Source organism: Gigantopelta aegis, chromosome 10 (genome assembly GCF_016097555.1).
Source record: "Gigantopelta aegis isolate Gae_Host chromosome 10, Gae_host_genome, whole genome shotgun sequence".
In the NCBI taxonomy this organism is placed as follows: Eukaryota; Metazoa; Mollusca; class Gastropoda; order Neomphalida; family Peltospiridae; genus Gigantopelta; species Gigantopelta aegis.
In genome coordinates this window covers 82797856-82819273 of record NC_054708.1, presented here as the reverse complement: position 1 = coordinate 82819273, position 21418 = coordinate 82797856, and the positions used below count along the sequence as shown (strand labels likewise).

Below are 21418 nucleotides of genomic sequence, written 5' to 3'. Positions count from 1 at the left end.
TCAACAAAGGCCATGGTTTGTGCTATCCTGCCTGTGGGAAGCGCAAATAAAAGATCCCTTGCTGCCTGTCGTAAAAAGAGTAGCCTATGTGGCGACAGCGGGTTTCCTCTAAAAACAGTGTCAGAATGACCATATGTTTGACGTCCAATAGCCGATGATAAGATAAAAAATCAATGTGCTCTAGCGGCGTCGTTAAATAAAACAAACTTTACTTTTAAGCAACAATGTGCATTATATATCGGTGAATATGCTTACCAGGCCAAATGCCTTAATTATTCCTTCCTTTAAGCTCTGCTAAACAACAAAGCATCCTCTTTGTAAGATCGCAAAGTTGTGAGAGTTTAGTGAATTAGGCCCCAGGTGACTATAAAAGTCCTGTAATTTACAGTAAAAAGTGCTTGAATTTCACTTTCCAAATATGAACTTTGTAGCTGTGTCCATATGTTTTATTTACTATTGTCTGGGTTTTTTGTTGCCTTTAATTTAAGGCTGTTCCTAATCATATATGTATATCGGGCCCTAATCTAGAATTGAAAAAGTAAGACTTCTATCTTCCCAGAAAAAAAGGGGCGAAGTTTGATAAAGATTGGCGATGTGAACGTTTATTAGAGGGGATGATTTTCCATTTCAGATTTTGCAAATTCAGTTTTTTTCTGTTTTTGTGATTTCAGTTAGTGTCATGCTTTATTTAATATAAACTATATCCATTTGTTTTATTGTTCCAGCTCTGAGCTGGTTTGCTATTGCTATTTTTTAAATACATGTAAACATTTTTGTTGAAACAAACTTTAAAAAAAAGAAGTTTAAAAGTAATGTGTACTTACCACTAATAAAGACAAAAAAGTGATATACCATATTTTCTGGCCTATTACACGCACTGGGTTATAAACCACACCACTTGGTTATAGACAAAGTTCTGACCTTTGTCCACACCTTTAAATAAACCGCATTTAAAACAAAGCCACAAACTTAATTACAGTTAGTTATTGTTTGTATTTAATAATAATAAAGAGATCCATTCTCCTTCAAATTCAAACAATAAATAATTGTTCATTGTCAAGCTTTCAGTTTCATTTCATCTAATGGATTATGGGTAAGTTTCGTAAACAAAACACACCGTTGACAAAGCCACTATTTTCACGAAAATATGAACAAGGACTTGGTAATGCATTGTTCGTAATCTCACATTAGTTGCCAAAAAAAAAAAAAATTAGAACATTTTATTTGTTCCAGTATGATTACAAAGTTGGAACCCCCCCTCCCAAAAAAAAAAAAAGTGCACAAGTAAGAATTACTAGTATTCACTCGATTACACGTTTCTCTGTAACCTAACTAGCGTGCCGTGTGCACAAATTACATATTCAGACGAGGTCAGGTCAAGCTTGATATATAGACCAGTGGCAGTGAACCGAAACTAAGCATGGTCCTATCGATCGTTTACATTTTCGACGTTGTTTTATAACTTAAACGACGGCCTTTTAAAGAAAATATTTGCCTAGAAGTATAGGCTATATTCAGAGCCGGTTTAAGGATCCGCGGGGCCTGTAGCACAAATAACAGAGGAGGCACAATTCCCAAGATATATATTTTGCAACCCCCTTGGGGAGAGGGGGAACATGACCTGGGAAAAATAAATGTACACAATGCCTGACTCCAGGACCCCCTGAAGCGTGCTACATGTGCTACTAGAATAAACCAGTAAGAAGAAAAGTAAAATGCTATTTTTGTTTGCAATTTAGAAAACAATCGGTTCAGAAATAAATAACTTGTAATAAATTCCATAGCATGAAAAAGGCGTTCCCCGTGGGAGGACTATAAATGTGAATTGCTTCTCTACAGATTAATGAATATGCCCGAAGTTTTACGAAATTACGTTGTGTAAATCGGTTATGCTTACGAATCGTAATCAGTATTATTAAAAAGAACGTGCTAGAAATCTTATATAATCAACATTCTAAAATTGTATTAGTACATGTTTATTTTTATATTTCAAGTTAACTTTCACGGTGTAAAGTGACAGAGGTAAACAGTCGCATGCTTTGTTGCAAGCTTACAGCAATTAAGCATAACTTCTGAGAATGAAGTTCTGAAAGTGTTTAGGCATACAGTGCGCTACACAAAAGTTGGCATACAAAAACACTGCGTATATTATCAATATTAAATCTTAAAACTACAAAAAATATTTATAATGGTGTTTGAACCAGAAATAAAACTTTTGAAGGTTATTTTTAAACAATTGCGAATTCCATTTCAGTTACTAAATTCCGCGATTCTGTCTGTTTTTCCGTGATCGCGCAAAATCATCCCCTCTAGTTTATTGTTGCATTTCGTAACGTTTCGGCAGTTTCCGCGTTTAATTAGAAAAAATAATAATTTTACACTCGGTTTTAATTGATATAAAATACTGCTTTCGGTAATAAAGTAAAAACAAGACAGTTGTATATTTCATTAAAAACATGATATTATTAAGTAGTTGATACTGTGTTGTTATATTAAAATTAAAGTATTAATTAGTGTTTCCTGGCATTACTGAAATGAATGTGGCCAAAGATTAACAACGCTTGACTGGTCACAGCACACTTTGCGATACGCCCATTTTACAGGTGTATCTGAAGAATGTCAACATTAGACGGCAGACCTGTCAACCCTCCCGGATTCCGCGGGAGTCTCCCGGTATTTGATCAAATCTCCTTTCCCCTGTGCGGGAGACAGTTTCTCCTGTTAAATGACATTTTTGTAAGCATAAAAAAAAAATCGATCCTCTTTTGTCAAAATAACAGAAGGGAAGTAACTCTGCCTTTTTTTCTCATTCGGAAAATGTCGACTACTTTCGGTTTCCGAGAATGTAACAGGCCGAATTGTCCCGACTGTTTAACCTTTGCCGAAGTGAGAATTGTGGGATAGCCTATTTATATTGTTAAAAAAGCACATGGAGTTTATAAAATGATGTGTTATTATAATGTTTGTTGTCATCGTAATGGCTACGAAGCGTGTTGCCGCTAATTAAATAGGCTGTGTATTGACATTCAGTGTTGCCATATAAAAAAAAAAAACTATCCAATTTAGTTCCAATAGCCGATGATAAGATTAAAAATCAATGTGCTCTAGTGGCGTCGTTAAATAAAACAAACTTTACTTTTAATAACACCTCTGAAATTGTAAAATGTCTTCCCACTGGATTACATAATGCAACTATGACAAATCTGAGTTGACAGCGATACACACGATGCATGTTAAAATCACATGTCACAGCAAGACAACGAAAAGACCAATTAGCTGTATAAACATACTTGTGTCAGTTAATTTTGTATGTTTGTGCGGTAAAATGTTGATTATAAGGGTACACTTCAAGAAATTATTTTTGTACAATTAAAAACTTTGTACATAAAGTTACTCACGGAAATGGGTATAATTCCGGTATATTTCACACGATGTCCGTAATGAGGTTTTACTTATGATTAATGAAAATACAATGTTTAAATCAGTACCATGCCACCGTTCCTCATTATAGTAAAAACTGAATATTAATTTATAAGATTTATATAAATTTGTCTTTGGTACTTAGGTACACTAACCACAAATGATAATGTAACGCAACCTGTAAGGCTGTAAGTGTAATACCGTAAATGTACTAATTAATTTATTTTTTTTCTTGTTCATGTTCTTAACATTTTTGGATAAAATATTTTTTTTTTTTTAAATATGTATTAAATCATAATAATATTTAAACTTAAAAAAAAAATAAAAAAAAATAATAATAATTTTTTTTTTTTTTTTTTAATGCCAAGATCTAAAGTTAAGAAGTATATATGACATTATAAAGTATTCATATAACTTATTGTAATAATGTTTTTTTTAAATCTTGCGATTTTGGGTTAAATTGTGTGAATTTAAAAAATCTCCTGCTTTTTGACCAAATCTCCTGCTTTTTCAACACACACCTCCTGCTTTCTCTTGACTAAAGGTTGACAGGTCTGTTAGACGGCGATATATATTTAATCTCTTCACAGAAGAAACTGGCATGAGTATTAACATTTGTTGGTTGATTTTGATAATACATTGAACAAAATAAAACATTGCATCAAATCAGTCGCACATTACAATAATGCACGTGCGCAGAAACCATTTTTCCATTAATATGCAGGTTCACGATTACTCAAGGATACAGTCGGGCACCAAAGTAATAACACTGTCCGACATACGGCGACAAGGTGCCAAGTAAGCTATGACAACAAACAAGTTGGGGATCTTGACTACGTACATGTATAATAATAATTACTTTATCATTAAAATATCGCACTGTACCTTTAGCCCATTTGAGAAAAGCATGTGGTTGTATTTACTGAATGCAAAGAGATGTATACTATTACCAGTAAGCATGAAAAATAGGTGGCAGTATTGGAAGCAATAGCCAACAAAAATTGCCGTCTTCACCGGTGGTTAAAAACTGTACCTAATGTTGAACACTACTCTAGTACACCTCTAGAGCTAGCTCTGGCACTCGCTAAATTCGCAAACTACGCATTTTATAAACATTTGGCAAATTGTATTTTAATTTGGCTAGATAGTTTCATCTAATATTAATAATTGATATTTTATGAGAAAATTAGTTGATTTCTTCAATTTTTAATAATTGTCTGCTTGCCCTGAGTACATGTATGTAAACAGAAATATTGGTCATTGCAAAATAAGTTGTTTGTAAAATAGTTGCAGGCAGCTGTCAGCTACAAGTATATTTTGTTTCCATACACTCCAGTCTTTTCACACTCGACAAGCTGGCCTGACAGCCTGCAGTTGTACAGGAGCAGTGATGCACACTTAATGTTACATTTCACACCATCTTGTCCCGCATCGGGCTGCATGTCTATTGACTTGTTTAATGAAGCATCTTCAAATAATGCAGCTGAAGTTGGTACATAACCAATGGTGCATTCATATTAGCTCTAGGACTGTCATTGACGAACACGTTTCAAGTTACATTGGTAAAATTTGACTTAAAATAGAATTATTTCATATTGGTATCACAGGCTGCAAATTTTGCAGGTTTCCTTGCATCCATCTATGCTAGGGTGGGATTTAGATGAGTCAATTGCCCTTTCGTCTGAGGTGCTTGTGTCACATGATCGAACCATTTCAGTGGATCCATTCAACTGATTGGGTTTTTTTCTTGTTCCAACCAGTGCACCTCAACTGGTCAAAAGCTGTGGTATGTGCTTTCCTCTCTGTGGCAAAGTGCATATATAAAAGATTCCTTGCTGGTAATGGAAAAATGAAGCAGGTTTCCTTTGATGACTAAGTGTCAGAATTACCAAATGTTTGACATCCACTAGCCAGTGTTTCTGTCAGTCAGAAAGAAATTTTGGGTATGGCACTATGAAATATATTGAATATTTACAATGTTTGTGCTGAACACAACTACAGTTGATTGGGGTTATGGGGGGAGGAAAATGGGTATGGGTTATGGTTAATAAAATCATACAGTCATTAATTTTGTCAAATGGTCAACTTTAAAAAAAAAAAAAATATGTGAAAACATTTGGGCATGGTGCCATATTTATTTTACCCTCTAGCAGAAACTGATAGCTGGTGATTATCAGTGTACTCTAGTGGTGTTATTAAACAAAACAAACAAACAAACAAACAAACAAACCATCTCTCGTAGATTTTTGGTTAGAAAAGAAACATTATAAGATACAATTCCAAAATATGTAGAGTTTCTACATGTACATCATGTTTACAATTTCAGTGGAATCCTTTTAAAATAAATAAATAAAATTCAGAAGTAAAAAAAATCCCCAAATTTGTTGCCTTAACTGTGTCAAAAGTCTTGTTTTATTGTACCGCTCATTGTGGGTAGCTCATTGTGGGGCAGTACTACGTGTACATGTAATTCGTAGGATCTGTCACTCGCGAGGAGTTCTGACGGGTACATCAAAGGCCATGTTTTTTGTCACAGATCCCATATTGTTGTTACAAAAAAAACAATGACATAACCGTGTTATTCTACATTAGGAACAATATATATTTATTATTTGTCAGTAATGTTGAACTCATTGTTGGTATTTGTACTTGGATCTGTTCTCCCAAAATAAATAATTACTGTTAAACGACATATCGTCACATCTTGATGTATTCTTATGACATGTTGGTCCAACTTGATTAATTACAATTATCAAATGTTTGACATCCTATAGCCATTGATTGATATATCAATATGCTTTGTGGTGGTGTACAAATCAAACCTAATATCTTTGCTGCTGTACATACCCCATAATATAACTGTAGTACAGACTGACCTGTGTTAACAGGAAACTGTTGTACAACACTTGCAATTCTCCCATGTATAAATTATTGAATACAGTACACATTGATTTTTCTTAAGTAGAAAACTTAGGAGCCTACCATTGTTGTTTTCCCATGTAATATAAAAGAGACCTGTATGTTTAAACAGAAAACTACACATATTCCACCTTGCTATTTTTCTAACATACATGCATTCAGACACTAATCTAGAATTGAAAAAGTAGAAGTGATTTCTACATTCCCAGAAAAAGTAGAGATGTTTGATAAAAATAGTTGAAGTGTGAACCATGTTCTGTGTTCATTCAGAAAGGTTCTGAATTATATGCTAGGGCACAAAGCAGTGTTTTATATTTACTCGCCAACTGACTAGTGAATGGAAAAACCCACTAGCCATCTTAAGATTGTTACTGGCCAGGCAACATATCAAGTACATGTATTAGTATTTAATAAAAGTATTAAAGAACTTTAAACACCAGCCTGTAGCAATGCAATTGGCTGTGTTAAGTTTAACCTTTAGTTTTGTGACAGTATTTTCATCTGACTTCAGTGGCTGGCTTCAGTGTTAAAGGGACATACCCTAGTTTTTAAACGCTAAGGTATTTATTTTTTACTATTAGAGCCGTTTTTTGATAACTTAAATCATACTTTACTTAAAATTTATTGTTTAGATTATTTATTTCCGATCATTCGAAGTGTTTTTGGTCATTCTGGTGTTTTTAATATCACAAAATGCATTTCTCATATTTCTAAAAACGCATGTGCATCTGAGAAGTAACAGTAATGGAGTCAAGTTTTAGTCTTATTTTTAAAGGATATTTTATCATTTCAAAGTCACAGACTCATGTTTCACTCAATTGTAACTTTACCCAAATGTGTTACAGGCAGGCCTTTCCCCAGGATTTCTTTAAGGCGCTTACATTTTTAGCATCAGTATGACACAAATCAAGCCACAATAAGTGGGTAGTGGGTTGAAATTTCAGCGTCGTGTTAATTGCTTGTTGTGATTTTTGCTTGTAAAATACCTAGGCTAAGAATGCTGACTTCACAGTAGATTCTATTTATATTTAAAAAAAACAAAAAACCCTCAATAAAATTAAAATTTACGGTCTTTTTAAAATCCAGCTAACTTATTAAATGTCACCTCACAGTCTTACAAATATATATCTAACATTATCTAAAATATATATATGATTATTGTAAACTAATTCAGTGTACGTTTAAATGCAATTTGTATAAATACTGCATATTCATTTTCTGCGATCGCGATTGCGATCAGCATGCGTGCTATCGACCACAGGTACAAAATTAACAAAGACAAAGGAAATACATGAAACTGCCATTAGGTATTCATTGATGCAAACAACTATTGTTTCTCAATTGTTCAATGTCCGCAACGATGTCTCTTGACACGTGGGTGACAGCTGACTCTGAAGTGTGACGTATATTTGCGTCGAGACCCCTCCGCAGTTCATTCTAACGTTCGCGAAATATTCGATTGGTGTCTGTCGTGTATATTTGGTTTAACGTGAAGCGCACAAACCAGTGTAGCGAACGTTTTGTTTTCTCTCGGTCTGGCTGAACTCGGCACTTGGAATATGTGTATTCAAACCGACACGCATTGTCGGTTTGTTTTTATTACTTTGGGTCAAAGACTTTACAAAGTTAAAATAAAAAGTTACAGATCTTCCAGACATTGAATCACCGTCATATTGCTGTCGTACATGTCAAATGCATGCCGTTAAAATTAATAACCATGATTATTAAAATAAGCAAACATCATAAGGCCTACGCTATATTCTGGATTTTCTCGTTACCAGTCGCGAGATCGCTATTACGCTAATTGAATATTTGGTATTATTATTATGTGTGAGGTGTCATATAGATTATGTAACCGTTTGTTCACTACAGAAGGTAGGAAATGGTTTAGCCAAAACTTTAGCCATTTTCAAATTTTATTAGCCTTTTTTTTTTTTTTTTACATAATTTTTAATTAGCCATTGGCTAATTTGGCTGCCGACAGCGCGAGCCCTGGATGTTCAGTGTGTAGGTCTTTTGGGAAGGAGGTGTTAGGATAGAAATGATTGATTGCCAACTTAAGTATACTTTTAAAAAGTGCTTCACCTATCCTTTATTCAGTTAAATAGTACAGTTGATTCTGTCAATGGGCATCTTCTTTGATCAGCCATGAAGCTTGATTGCGCGGCATGGGAATCCTATTATGTGTAAGGGCCTTCCTGACGGATTAGCGGTCCCAGTAGATGTGGTAAAATTACAAAACACCAATTGTGAGCAGACGACTGGTCCATTGTTAAGTAGTTAGGAAGTGTTTTACCTGTCATAGTGATTAGGTGTGCTTGGTATACTGGTACACAAGTTGTTTGCAAGAGGTAGTCGACTGACACGCTCGTACTTGTGATAATTGTTTTTCTAAAGCACTTCAAATCAAGGCGTAGCGGCAATTGATTTAAAAGCGCTTATTTATGGACCAAGGCATGTCGGGCCGCTACGCCTAACGGCCCTGGGGAAACCCCTGACAGGTTTGTAGATTAACTATACTTAGTGTGCATTTTCATGGGCTGAAACTAGGGTCTGTCCCTTTAAGTTCAGAATATAGTCACAGCACCATATTTGACCACGACTCACCATGTGAAGTGTGTACAAATGTTTTCATGTTTAAATTTGTTACATCCACCAACAAAGTCAGAAGTACCTGCTTAACTGACACCTATTCACAATACATGTGATTTGCATTTTTATCGTATCTCAGAAATTCGAAATCTAATAACCAGGAAAAAAGAAATGTTTTATTTAACAACGCACTCAACACATTTTATTTACGGTTATATGGCGTCAGACATATGGTTAAGGACCACACAGATTTTGAGAGGAAACCCGCTGTCGCCACTACATGGGCTACTCTTCCGATTAGCAGCAAGGGATCTTTTATTTGCGCTTCCCACAGGCAGGATAGCACAAACCATGGCCTTTGTTGAACCAGTTATGGATCACTAGTCGGTGCAAGTGGTTTACACCTACCCATTGAGCCTTGCGGAGCACTCACTCAGGGTTTGGAGTCGGTATCTGGATTAAAAATCCCATGCCTCGACTGGGATGCGAACCCAGTACCTACCAGCCTGTAGACCGATGGCCTGCCACGACGCCACCGAGGCCGGTCTAATAACCAGGATTCACGAAATGAATGCACTGGTTGAACTCTTGTTTTTTTGTTTTTTTTCCACATCTGGTTGACCACCAGAATCATCCTCTGAAACGTGTTTACAGAATCACAGGCGCAACAGAATTAATATAGAAATATGTGGTTATAGTTGCATGGCTGTTAACTGTCCGTCGTGAGACGGATTTCCGTCGTCAGAGAAATTGTGGAAATTCTTTTTTCAGTAATTCTTTTTTTTTTTTTTTTTTTTAATGAGAATCACTTAGGCCGTTTTCGGTTTCTGTAATGTCAACCCAATCACTTTGGCCATTTCCTTTGCCCCACTGACCCCCTTTAGGTACCCATCGGATGGGTATAATCTACCATACATTTAGGGGCCGGTGAACGGCCCCATTCCCCAAATGTAAATTCCCAATCCAATATTAAACCTTTTCCCAATTACGACCCAACGGTTTCCCAATAAAGATTCCCAAAGTTGCTCTTATTGTGAACACTTGGAACTCATAAAAATGTTTACAAATTTAGCTTTTGTTTTGGTTTTCTGATTGATTACGAACACGTGACGAACAAGTCTGACCTGGATATGCAAATTAGGTGTATCTTGTTTTGATACAGTCTGTTGTGTCGTAGTTTTTAGTAATAATGCTTACATTGTCTGATATAATACAGTTTTGGTAGAAGAATACAACTTTTTGTTTTAATTCATCCATTTGCGTTAACACATATTTGGGATCTATCGCAACACATCCAGTACGCTATTTACATAGTCCGAACAGACGTAGAAAGTAAAGTATTGACTTAATGTGCACTCTGCACTGTCATTTGCTGTGCTATTTTAAGCAGATGATCTTATTTTGTAAAAAGGTGTGTACATATGTTTCGTTTAGTTTTAAAATATTTCATTATTTTCTTTTATTTTTTAAAAATCATTTTGGTATGGTTTTTGTAATTAAAAAAACAACAACGTTACTACAGTAGTTGTAAATTAAGTGAAAAAAACCCTTTAATTTAAATGTGCTACTCACTCCCTTTGAAGTAATGGCCGTACCCGATGTCACATCATGTGACGAACAGCACGTGCGAGTTTGAACACTGTTACAATGTAATAGTTCTGCTGGGAGATTATTAGATTGCCTTATTATAGATATTGAAACTTAATAAAGTTGATCCGGTAAAATATAACATTTACTGACCAGCGGTATGTTACTTCTTTATTATTTACGATTGAATAATGGGTCATTCGAGAACTACGCAACGTACACTGAGGAGAGTGGGAATTATGGGATGTGTGACAAAACTTAATTGGGGGTTGGGGTTGGGGGTGGTTATTGTGCAACGTAAAGTTAATTCATAAAGTAAAATGCAACCAGTCATTGCCATTTTATGTTAATATATATGTATTACTAAAGACCCCAAAGTAAAATATGACACGGTCACAAAACGTTATAAGGGGAGGGGGGTATTAAAACTGCAAGATTTTGCGTTACGTATTGTTAAATGGACACAAAGATCAACAAAGGACTATTCCATATTAGCGTATTACAGTATCAGACATTGGCTTTTACCCCAATTTTTAACGACCCCAGCCCCCTCCCATAATGAATTTGCAATAGCACAAGGGCCACCCGATGTAAATGTATTTGAATATTTGATTTGCCGTCCATTAGCTGGCGGTAAAGCCTAAATAAATAATATCAGGTAATAATGGAAACTTAAAAAAAATGCCCGTAGGTTATGAAAGAACACCCCAACAAATGTCAGCCTAATAGGACTATTTCCATTAATATAGGTTCACTGCAGGACCCATCAAATTAATGTTTTTGTCCAATAAAAAAACAAAAACATGGTGTGGGATGGGAGAAATACATGTTTAAAGTGGACTACAATTGTCATATAAAACATTACCATTTTGAATGCCCTGTACCTTGAAATTTCAGTCACAACATTTTACTTTTATTAACAGCCATGTAGTTGCAGATTTCTTTTTTCCAGTCGACATATCTGCTAAAAAGATCTGTCTCCAAAGCTTCAGGTTTTAGTACCGGTATTTTTTTTCTACTTTAATTTTCAGGTACTGTAAACCGATTTTTAATTGGTTTACACGATTCCGACAAGTGTACTGACGGCTACGTTTATTGAAACTAGGACTGATTTTATTTATTTATTTTTGTTCACGGTATGCTATCGTTACCAACAATATAGTAAAAGAAAAGAAAAATTCTCAAGAGTTTTTTTAATTTATTTAACATATTCCCGCCATGTAACAAACAAACTGACTCCGAAGAGATTGGTCTATGGCTTTGTGAGAGCTCAGTTACAATCGGAATATCCCGAAATGTCACGGGGCTTTTCGATTGTGGTTAATCAAGTGCATTCAGAACACCTCGATCATCAAATTGACCAAAGAGCTCTGAGTGTGATATCGGAATACTTCGACTATCTAAAATGCAGAAATTTTAATTTACAGTTTCGATTGTCAATACATGTGTTGTCTGACTGATACAAAATGTGTTGCAGTGACAGCTTGAGTTGATGATGACAAGATAATCTACTTGCCAAAAGTTTTTCATATTTAAATTGCCATAACAGAATTTTACTTGCATATGCAAGTGAAACACTCGCAGTATTGCACCCTGTATACTGGTTTTCGCCATGAGGTGAGATGAAGATCACTCTACTGAAATGGTACTAGGCGAGCAGTCATTCTCTGCAATAGATGTATACTGTTTTATTAAATTATGTCTGTAAAATAGCATTGTTTTTAAAGTTTATAATTAACACAAGTACAATTTTTATAAAATTTACTTGACAGCAGGCAATGCAGTTGCCCACTCCTGTGTTTAATATTGGTGGAAAATTGTTGTTAGATATGTGATGAATTTATTTTATTTTATTTAATGTGTTGCACGGTTAGCCAAACAATGCTATGAAGAGAACTTGGGGAAATTAAGAACAGCTAATTTATTTCACATCAGTTTTTGGGTTCTTCACGTTCCATTTCAGTTGACTCATTTTAATCTGTGCTGTTCTGTAACTCGGGACCAGGTTTATCTTAATCTATTCTTTGACATATACAGGTTGTTGGCTGACTTTGATTTTTCTCCCATTTCTACTTCAATCTAGGAAAAGTCCTTATCTTATTAATATAGCTGCCAAGCTTTTGAGCTCAAATTTCAGTCTCCTGTTTGTCAGGATGTTTGAAAGGGCACGACAATGTTTGACAAATGTTTGAGAAAGTCACTAGCCTTTACAGCTGCTTTGGCAAATCGTGGCCGAGACCAAAAAACCACTAGTGCATTTAACATGTAACATGGTTATGGTTTGGGTCTTCCCTGCCAAATGCCGAGACATGTTGCACTTTGATACATGCTAGTGTTGCTGATGTAGTTTGTCACTCGATTTGCAAATCTTCCTGATATTTGGGTGGTTCAAGACACTGTATTTGGTGCATAATTTGTGCCACACTAAATATTGAAATGAATTCTTAGTAATCTTACTTTTTTTCTCTCAAAATGGTTGATCATGAATCGTGATTTAAATTATATTTTTTAATTCTACAAAATTACCAGTTTCCATCAATGTTCCTCCCTAAAAATACAAATTGTACTCTCCAGACCTCAGCCTTCAAAAATTGTGAGACTGATCATTTTGTTTGCATGTTGCTCGCACAAATCTAATTTTGTGTTTCCTTTTTTTTTTTCCCCAAGAAAAATTTGGAGCACCATTTACTTGGATATGATGGGTTACGCAAACAAGAAATGGGTTACCTGGATTTATTTCTGCGTAACCGATAAATGAGTCTCACAGATTTTCAATTCTCGGAGGCCTGAGTTAGTTAAGGTATGTGCCCAGGACAGTGGGCTTGATCCTTCATTGGATGTAAGCACAAAAAAGTGAATTAATGAGTCATTAGATAGTTTTTGTATTAACAGTTTTTAGGGTCTGACATGTGCGATACATACATTGCCTTTGTGATTCAAATCCTCCATACATTCATATAATTCTAACCGATTGTTTAATTGAAAGTTGATTGATTGGTGCAAACCGATAATAACCGGCAATTGATGATGAAATACAAATGGATTCCCAGCACTAGTAAATATTACATATTTAGATTAACGGGTGTGTGGGGAGCAGCGCGTCATGTCGATGGCACAGCACACATCAGTGACTAAGTGTCTTGAGGACTCTCTAGTGCAGGAGATAAATAACCAAGAGCCCTGGTCTTCAATCAATAACTAGAGCTGGCCACAAACTCCTCTTCTCTGTCTTAGCTGATTTGATACGGTCCCTTCTCGCCAGGGACGTCTTTGTTGTGGCACTGTAAATAGGTCCCGCTGCATATGGGTATGGTGCTCTAGTGCCGCCGATGCTGTATAGTGTGCTAACACGATTGATTCTCACCTACATCGCGTCTTGTTGGAATCTTAAAAAGCCTGTAGGACGCAAATTAAATGATTGTGTACAGTTTTCTTTGATTTTGTCCCTTGGCAATACCAGTTTAATAGCTTTTTTTTTTTGCTTTTTCGTTTTTAAAAAAAAATACTTTTCTTGTCAATTTGCTTTCTGTACACTTAATGCATTAGTAGAAAGTTATTAATTTTTCTCTTGCATTATGGTCTTGGCTGGAATGTTGTTTCTTGAATTAATCACTGAGCTAACCAACACGTGACACAATTGTAAAGTGTTTTCCAACACATTCAGTCACACCTGACTAAGGATGTGCCTATGCCAGTAGCTACCAGGCACAGCTACCCACAACTAAAACATTAACAACCAGAATTTTAAACCACTTTAAACTTTTTGCCTTGGGAGTAATATAGGGTTTTTTTCTCAGTGAAAAATTATACACCAAATATACCAAAACAAATCACTTGAAATAACAGCTGAAATGACAGTAAAGCTGCATTCAAAACAATGTCTGAATGTATCTGTAATTATGATAAAAGTTAATGGTAGAACTTGCTTAACAGTGGAGCTTGCTTCCAGATCCTGAGATGCTTGGTCTTATCTGTCACAGGTCTAAGCACAACCATACCATACCTCTCTCCTATTAGACAACGATACTTGACCCCCAATCTTGGATATATTTTCAGTGATAAAAAAACTTTTGGGCAGTTTCTTCTAGTGTGCGGCAAGGGGTAAGCATCACTAAGTAAAATATAGCCTGCTGGGTTTTTTTTTTTTTAAATAACAGCCAAGAGAAATATAGCCTCCTGCTGTTGTTGTTTTTTAAAAATTAACAGCCAAGAGAAATATGGCCTGCTGTTGCTGTTTTTTTAAATTAACAGCCAAGAGAAATATGGCCTGCTGTTGCTGTTTTTTAAAATTAACAACCAAGAGAAATATGGCATGCTGTTGCTGTTTTTTTTTAAATTAACAGCCAAGAGAAATATGGCCTGCTGTTGTTGTTTTTTTAAATTAACAGCCAAGAGAAATATAGCCTGCTGGGTTTTTTTTAAATTAACAGCCAAGAGAAATATAGCCTGCTGTTGTAATATAGCCTGCTGTTTTTTTTTTTTTTTTTAAATTAACAGCCAAGAGAAATATGGCCTGCTGTTGCTGTTTTTTTAAATTAACAGCCAAGAGAAATATGGCCTGCTGTTGCTGTTTTTTTAAATTAACAGCCAAGAGAAGTGTGGCCTGCTGTTGTTGTTTTTTAAAAATTAACAGCCAAGAGAAATATGGCCTGTCTGAAACATTATGGCCTCTGAGATGCATTTTAGAGCATTATGGATTTAAAATGGTATGCAAATTAAAAATTATATACCATATTTTCCAATCCATTATGCGCACCAGAGTATAATGCACACATACACACACACACCCCACACCCCTCCACTTTGAACGTTTATTCCAAGAAAAAAACCATGAACCACAATATAATGCACACCATTTTTTTAAACCACAAAATTGACGGTGAATGCAAAATATACAGTTAGGTACTTTCGTACATAGACATGCATGTCACACAAAACATAGGCTAGTATTTGCATGCTTACATGTGGACACATGCATAAATCAAGACAAAAGTATATATCCATACACTGTCGGTGACTAATGAATAAAAGAAAACAAAAATATAGCACATTACATTTGGTTCTTCTGCCCAACGTGAATGCACTAGATTTCTAATTTTTCTATTTCTAGTTTGGCGGAAATGGCCAAATTAAATCTCATGGAAATTAAATATATTACGGTCTATTTTTATGCACTTTTTGACAAGGTATGGATGCTTTTGTACATTTATTGTACATTTATTACATCCATCACAAGTGAAAAGCAATTTTTAAGAGTGTTTTGGCGTTTTGTTGTAATGAACACTGTCAATAACCTTTTAAGTACTGTAAACTACGGATCAACAATTTTTTATGGGCGATCGCTTTATATTTTAAAAAGATTTTTTTCTATTGTTATGTATAATGCGCATTCCCATTTTTAACCTGTATTTTGGGTGGAAAATATGGTATGCAAATTTGCAATGTCTCTAGGTAATAATGTGTTGCTGTCAGTGGGTCATTTATTGACAAGCCAATAAGACCTGTATACCTGAGCATAACGTTTTCGTAAGATCTCTTGAAAAATGGCCGATTCTTTGGGGTGGATTTAGCAGGAGAATTTCTGTCATCTGCTACAAGTAGGTCTAAACACTGGACTACTTTAGGTTTTCTTTTTTTTATAAAAAAATGTATAGGTCCTTTGGTCAAGCCCTAATAATTTATAAACTTTACAATTGGTTTGAGACCAGTTTATTTTGTGTACAGGAATTCTTTTTACTCGGGTATATTTTTACAGTGATATCATTTCGAGCTGGATGCTCGATGAACACAAGACAGTTTTGTATGTGACAGGTGGTCACAGCTGTGTTTGTCATCAATATGCAGTACTGTTAACAGTATTAGTATGCAAACACCGACCACAATTGTTTTTGATCACAATAGTTCTTTGATGAGAGAATTATGTACTTAGCTGTTCAAATGGAGGATAAATGGCCTATTTGCTGTAATAAAATAATCCATTAATAATCATGGTTGTGATACTAGAGTTGAAGAACATGAAATTCTCCAATATTGGTTAATAATTATGACTATTTGGTGACAGGTTGTAATATAGTCTTGAATATTTAGCATTGTCAACAAGTTTTTTTTTTTTTTAAATAATGTTCACTAGTTATTCAGTAGAAGAGCTTTTTTTGCTGTTTGTGTTTTTTTAGGACTTGTCTGAGATATTGTAGTGCCATAAACTGTTGATTGATTGATTTTTTATTACCCTTGAAGTTCTGCCATTTCCTTTCTAATTTTGTTTTTGTAACATGTATGTACATGTATACCTGTAGTTAGGTAATGTGCATCCTTGTACAGTATCCAATAACATGTTTGTTGTTTTGTTATTTTGACAACTCAGCTAGTGCCAATAACATTGTCAGTTTGTATGTGATAAACTTTGTGTATACTGATGACCTACATGTAGATAATATGTACATCCAGGTAACAAATAACATGGAAGAATGGTGGAAAAGTAGGTTGTCTGATACAGCTGCTTAAATATTAACAATTATATTAATATAAGAAAGCATTTTCCTACTGTAAATGTATACAGTGTTCAAAGTTAGAAATTTGTTACCTATGAAAATTTTGAAATGTTTTTTTTATGTAGGAAAAATTCTCATCTACGGCAATTTTGAGCAAGTAAGTTTTGCACCAGATATAGCAACCTTGCTGTTGACAGTAATAACTTTTATCCTGTGTCAAAAACACTGCCATTGGTAAAGTCCATGACCTACAGCAGTTCACAGGGCTTGAGATTTCACTAATTTGGGCACAACAAGTTTTTGGCTGTCCTGAATGCAGCAATGTTTTTCTTTAGCAACTGCTAAAGAGTCATAGTTATTCAGAAATACATCTGAAGTTATTGTAATGATATCTAATTTAGTGGTTTTGGGGTGAAATCTTTTGCGGTCAGTATTTTTGTACTTAATTTGGCCCAGCTTATTTTGAGTATCAGTCAGGTTCATTTCTAAGAAACTGCTCATGCCCACTTTAGTAATACCCTAACCTCTGCTTTCATCAAAGCAGTACTATATTGTACGAAACTGAAATGCTTCAAGTGTTAACTTGATCAAAGAAAAAAAAGAAAAAGTTTTATTTAACGATGCACTCAACACATTTTATTTACGGTTATATGGCATCAGACATATGGTTAAGAACCACACAGATATTGAGAGAGGAAACCCGCTGTCACCACTTCATGGGCTACTCTTTTCGATTAGCAGCAAGGGATCTTTTATATGCACCATCCCACAGACAGGGTGGTACATACCACGACCTTTGATATACCAGTCATGGTGCACTGGCTGGAACGAGAATAACTCGATAATGACTAAGGCCATTTTTGTTTGTTGGTAATTTTATTTTGTGTATAAACTATTTTCATGATCGGTAATACTCTTTCTGGCCACTGAATTACTTCAAATTATTTGTATTAGTCCACTGTGTTAACCTTTAGACTACTGGATTAATTTTTAACAAAAACCACGTTGAGTGGGTACAAGTTTATAATTTTTACTCACATATATTCACTTAAATGTTTTATAAATACATGAAATAAAGTTCATATATGAATCGGTAAGTATTATTTTCGTGCTTTTTTTGTAATTTTTATTATTTTAGATCGGCTAATGGTGATTAAAATTAGGCAAAAAATCGAAAAAGTTGCGTTTACTTACGGGCATTTGTGGCCAGCTGTCCAGTATTTATGTCCATTATTCCCGATAACAGTGGTTTTCTGACCAGAATTTTTTTTTAAACCCGAACTATGATTCATATTGCAATATTTGGTAATTTTCGTTGTTGGTAAAACGATCAAATTTATTATCAAATTAGCTGTCACAATCAGCTATCGATCCCTAAAAATGACCGCGACGTGCTGCCATTGTTGTCAAGCGAAAATACTTGCCGAAAACCTTTTTCTTTAATTATATTTCCGTTTCCGGTGAGTGTCATGTGCAAAACGGCGGGAAATATGAATTGGGAATGCACTGTATACAGTGTACAGTATCTCGACTGACGTGAAGTCAGGCGAGATAATCTCGCCTGCAGTACTCAGAAGGTTAAAACATTCTACTACTGACAAATATACTCTCTCTTTTTTTTCACTAAATAATATTGCACAATCGCCACATGTGGGTCAGACTAGGGGAGCAATTAACACTAATAACAATGTTACAATGACTTGTGGCAGCAGATCACGTACATGAATGGTGAAATTACACACACAGATGAATTAAGCATCTATTTGATTACAGACAGAGTTCGACAAATCCGCTAGCCTGACGCCCGTGGCTAGTGCTTTTTAAGTTCGGGCTAGTGGTTTCCACCCCCCTCCTTATCGCTCGATCGTGGATGTTTTGGGGTTTTTTCTTTTTCTCTCGGTTGAAATTTCGTTTAATAAATTTGATTGTGACGTTTGTCATCGAATAATATCAACAATGCAATCAATATATAATAATAATCCACTTGAACTGCAGTAACATGCTATCTCTGCATCGCCAGTTACAGCATGCATTGTTTACTTTTCTCTTTCAAGTTTCTGGCACAGGAAATAAGTATAATGACATGATTGTTTTGATTGGTTGGACACGTCACGTGGTAGTTAATCTAGGCTAAGAACTTGGAAAACACCAATCGCGACAACAGGTTAATCTCAATCAAGTAAACCCCAGTCATGCTTTGAATTTCAGTGTTTGTTTTATTTACCTATTGTTTTCTAATTTAACACTTCACTGACAACAATTTACTTTAATGGTAACCACACATGCAATGATTCTGCTTGGCCTATTAACATGTAGCGGTCTGGATAATGCGTCACAGCTGCCGATACAAGATGATACCTTTTTGGTTCATCAATTAACAATGGATTAAATGTCGCCATTATATTCTTTTGATATCGGTCTGACACGGGATAATGCCCTGTATTTGAGCAGTTGACATCACCGTTCCTGGCGACATAAATAGTAGGGCCCTACCAAATACACTGAAACATCATTACCGTGTGTCACACTGTCGTACCCTCATTTAAATTTAATTATTTTGATAGTGGTTTTAGATAGCAACCATGAGTTTGCTCAATTATTTTGTCCCCGGGGGGAGAGCAAAAGCGAAAACGGGACAATGACAATGGATCACACTTGACAAAAAACCAAACGTACAACACAGCAAAAAAACTGAAAGTTACAACATGATTTAAATGTTTGTTTTATTTTACTGTTATACTCGTAAATGTGTAATGTTACAAAAATTATATAAAAATCCAGTTATAATTGATCAGGAATTTGGGCTAGTGCTTTATCTTGGTGGGCTAGTGGTTTTCACCTCTGTAACAGAGTATGACAAATATTTTGAAAAGTCACTAGCCACAGGGCTAGTGACTTTTCAAAATATTTGTCATACTCTGTTACAGAGGAATTGGACATGCAAAAACAAAATGTAGTAGCCTTGCAGACTACCAGGTTTTGATATCTGGTGGCCTGAGCGAGAAATTGTTAGTTGAAAAATACCCCGTGTTACCACCATTGTCAAGCCCTGAATAAGGTTGTAAGATCTTTCCTTCCCTTGGTCCATTACCCTGTTCCTTGTGGACATGATGGCATGTGGCACGCCACTATTTTATGTCAGGGAAATGTTTCGTCCATCATGTAATTCCAGCACGGATATGAAAAGGTTATTGTATTTTATTTGTTTTTTCAGGAGGAATATGAATTGGCATTGGATGAAGACAGACTTACAAAAGCAAAAGAGATTTTTGACACCTATTTGAATCCAGAGGTATGTACACACACATTGAGTATGTACTTTGATGTGCACTTTAAGCTAGGTGTTCACAATCCCATTTCTCATATGCTTGTCATAACATTGACGAAAAAGTACACTTATTGGATTGAATGTATTTTTTGATGATTGAGATCACTGTTAAAATATATATTTGTATGTAATTTGTTATCATGCATTTTCATCTGAATTGTACATAATATTTGTTTTCTACATGAAGGTCATAATGTCAGGTGTGTAATCTGTTCACACTCAAACTTTCACCAATTGATAACCTTATTTCTAAAATACAAACAAATTAAATTTGTTTCTCAATGGGGGCTGGAATGGAAAGGGGAGATGGCTTTAACCCATTGTTATTATTAATTTTAAACCAAAAGACTGAACGCAAAGATGAAAATGTTAATGTGTACTTAATTAAATTTGCTAAAGCAAGCATGCAAACTTGATGTATGTAGTCTTACGTTTATTTTATACTCTTAGGTTTAATATGTGTCATTGTATTTAATAATCAAATATTGTTATCAGCATGACTATTTGTGGTCATTCAGTGTTTCTGCCAGAAAGAAAGTTTTGGGGTATGGCACTATAGAATTAAATGCAACCACAGTATGGGGGGTGGGGGGGGGGGGGGGGGGTGTTAGAGTTAAGAAAATTATACAGTAATGATAAGAATAATTAATTTTGTGAAAAAGTTAACTTATAAAAACAAATCTGCATAAAAAAAATTGGGTATGGTGTCATATCTGTTTTACCCTCTGGCAGAAACCCTGTCTTGTTGGATGTTGAATATTCTATTGTTTTGTACATTTCTGCAGTACATGGTGTAACTTACTGTAGCTCTGAGTGTATATTTCTGAGATGATGGGTGATTGTTGTTTTCAGTCAAATTTGTACATATCTCAAGTGAACGGAAATCAGATTTCGGCTGTGAAGGATGCGCTGACAAGTGAAGACTGTCCCCCCAAAGAACTCTTCAGTGAATGTGCTACGTAAGTCTTTGTACAGTAGCTAGTTTACAAAACCCAGTTTGCTGATGTTTAGTCTTTTTTTGAGGTGTAGGATTTACCACTGTAGTAGAGCACTCACCTGATGTGTGAGGGGTGAGATTTAA

At 35.2% G+C, this 21418-nt stretch overlaps 1 protein-coding gene across 2 annotated transcripts in view; it reads left to right on the top strand.

The window, feature by feature from the left end:
- Window positions 1-21418, top strand: part of LOC121384544 (G protein-coupled receptor kinase 5-like) — a 61218-nt gene that overhangs the window by 12692 nt on the left and 27108 nt on the right. For both annotated transcript variants that reach the window (XM_041514976.1, XM_041514975.1), the window contains exons 4-5: window positions 20224-20301; window positions 21190-21296. In XM_041514976.1, the coding sequence (XP_041370910.1) occupies window positions 20224-20301; window positions 21190-21296 (185 nt within the window). The remainder of the gene's footprint in view (window positions 1-20223; window positions 20302-21189; window positions 21297-21418) is intronic.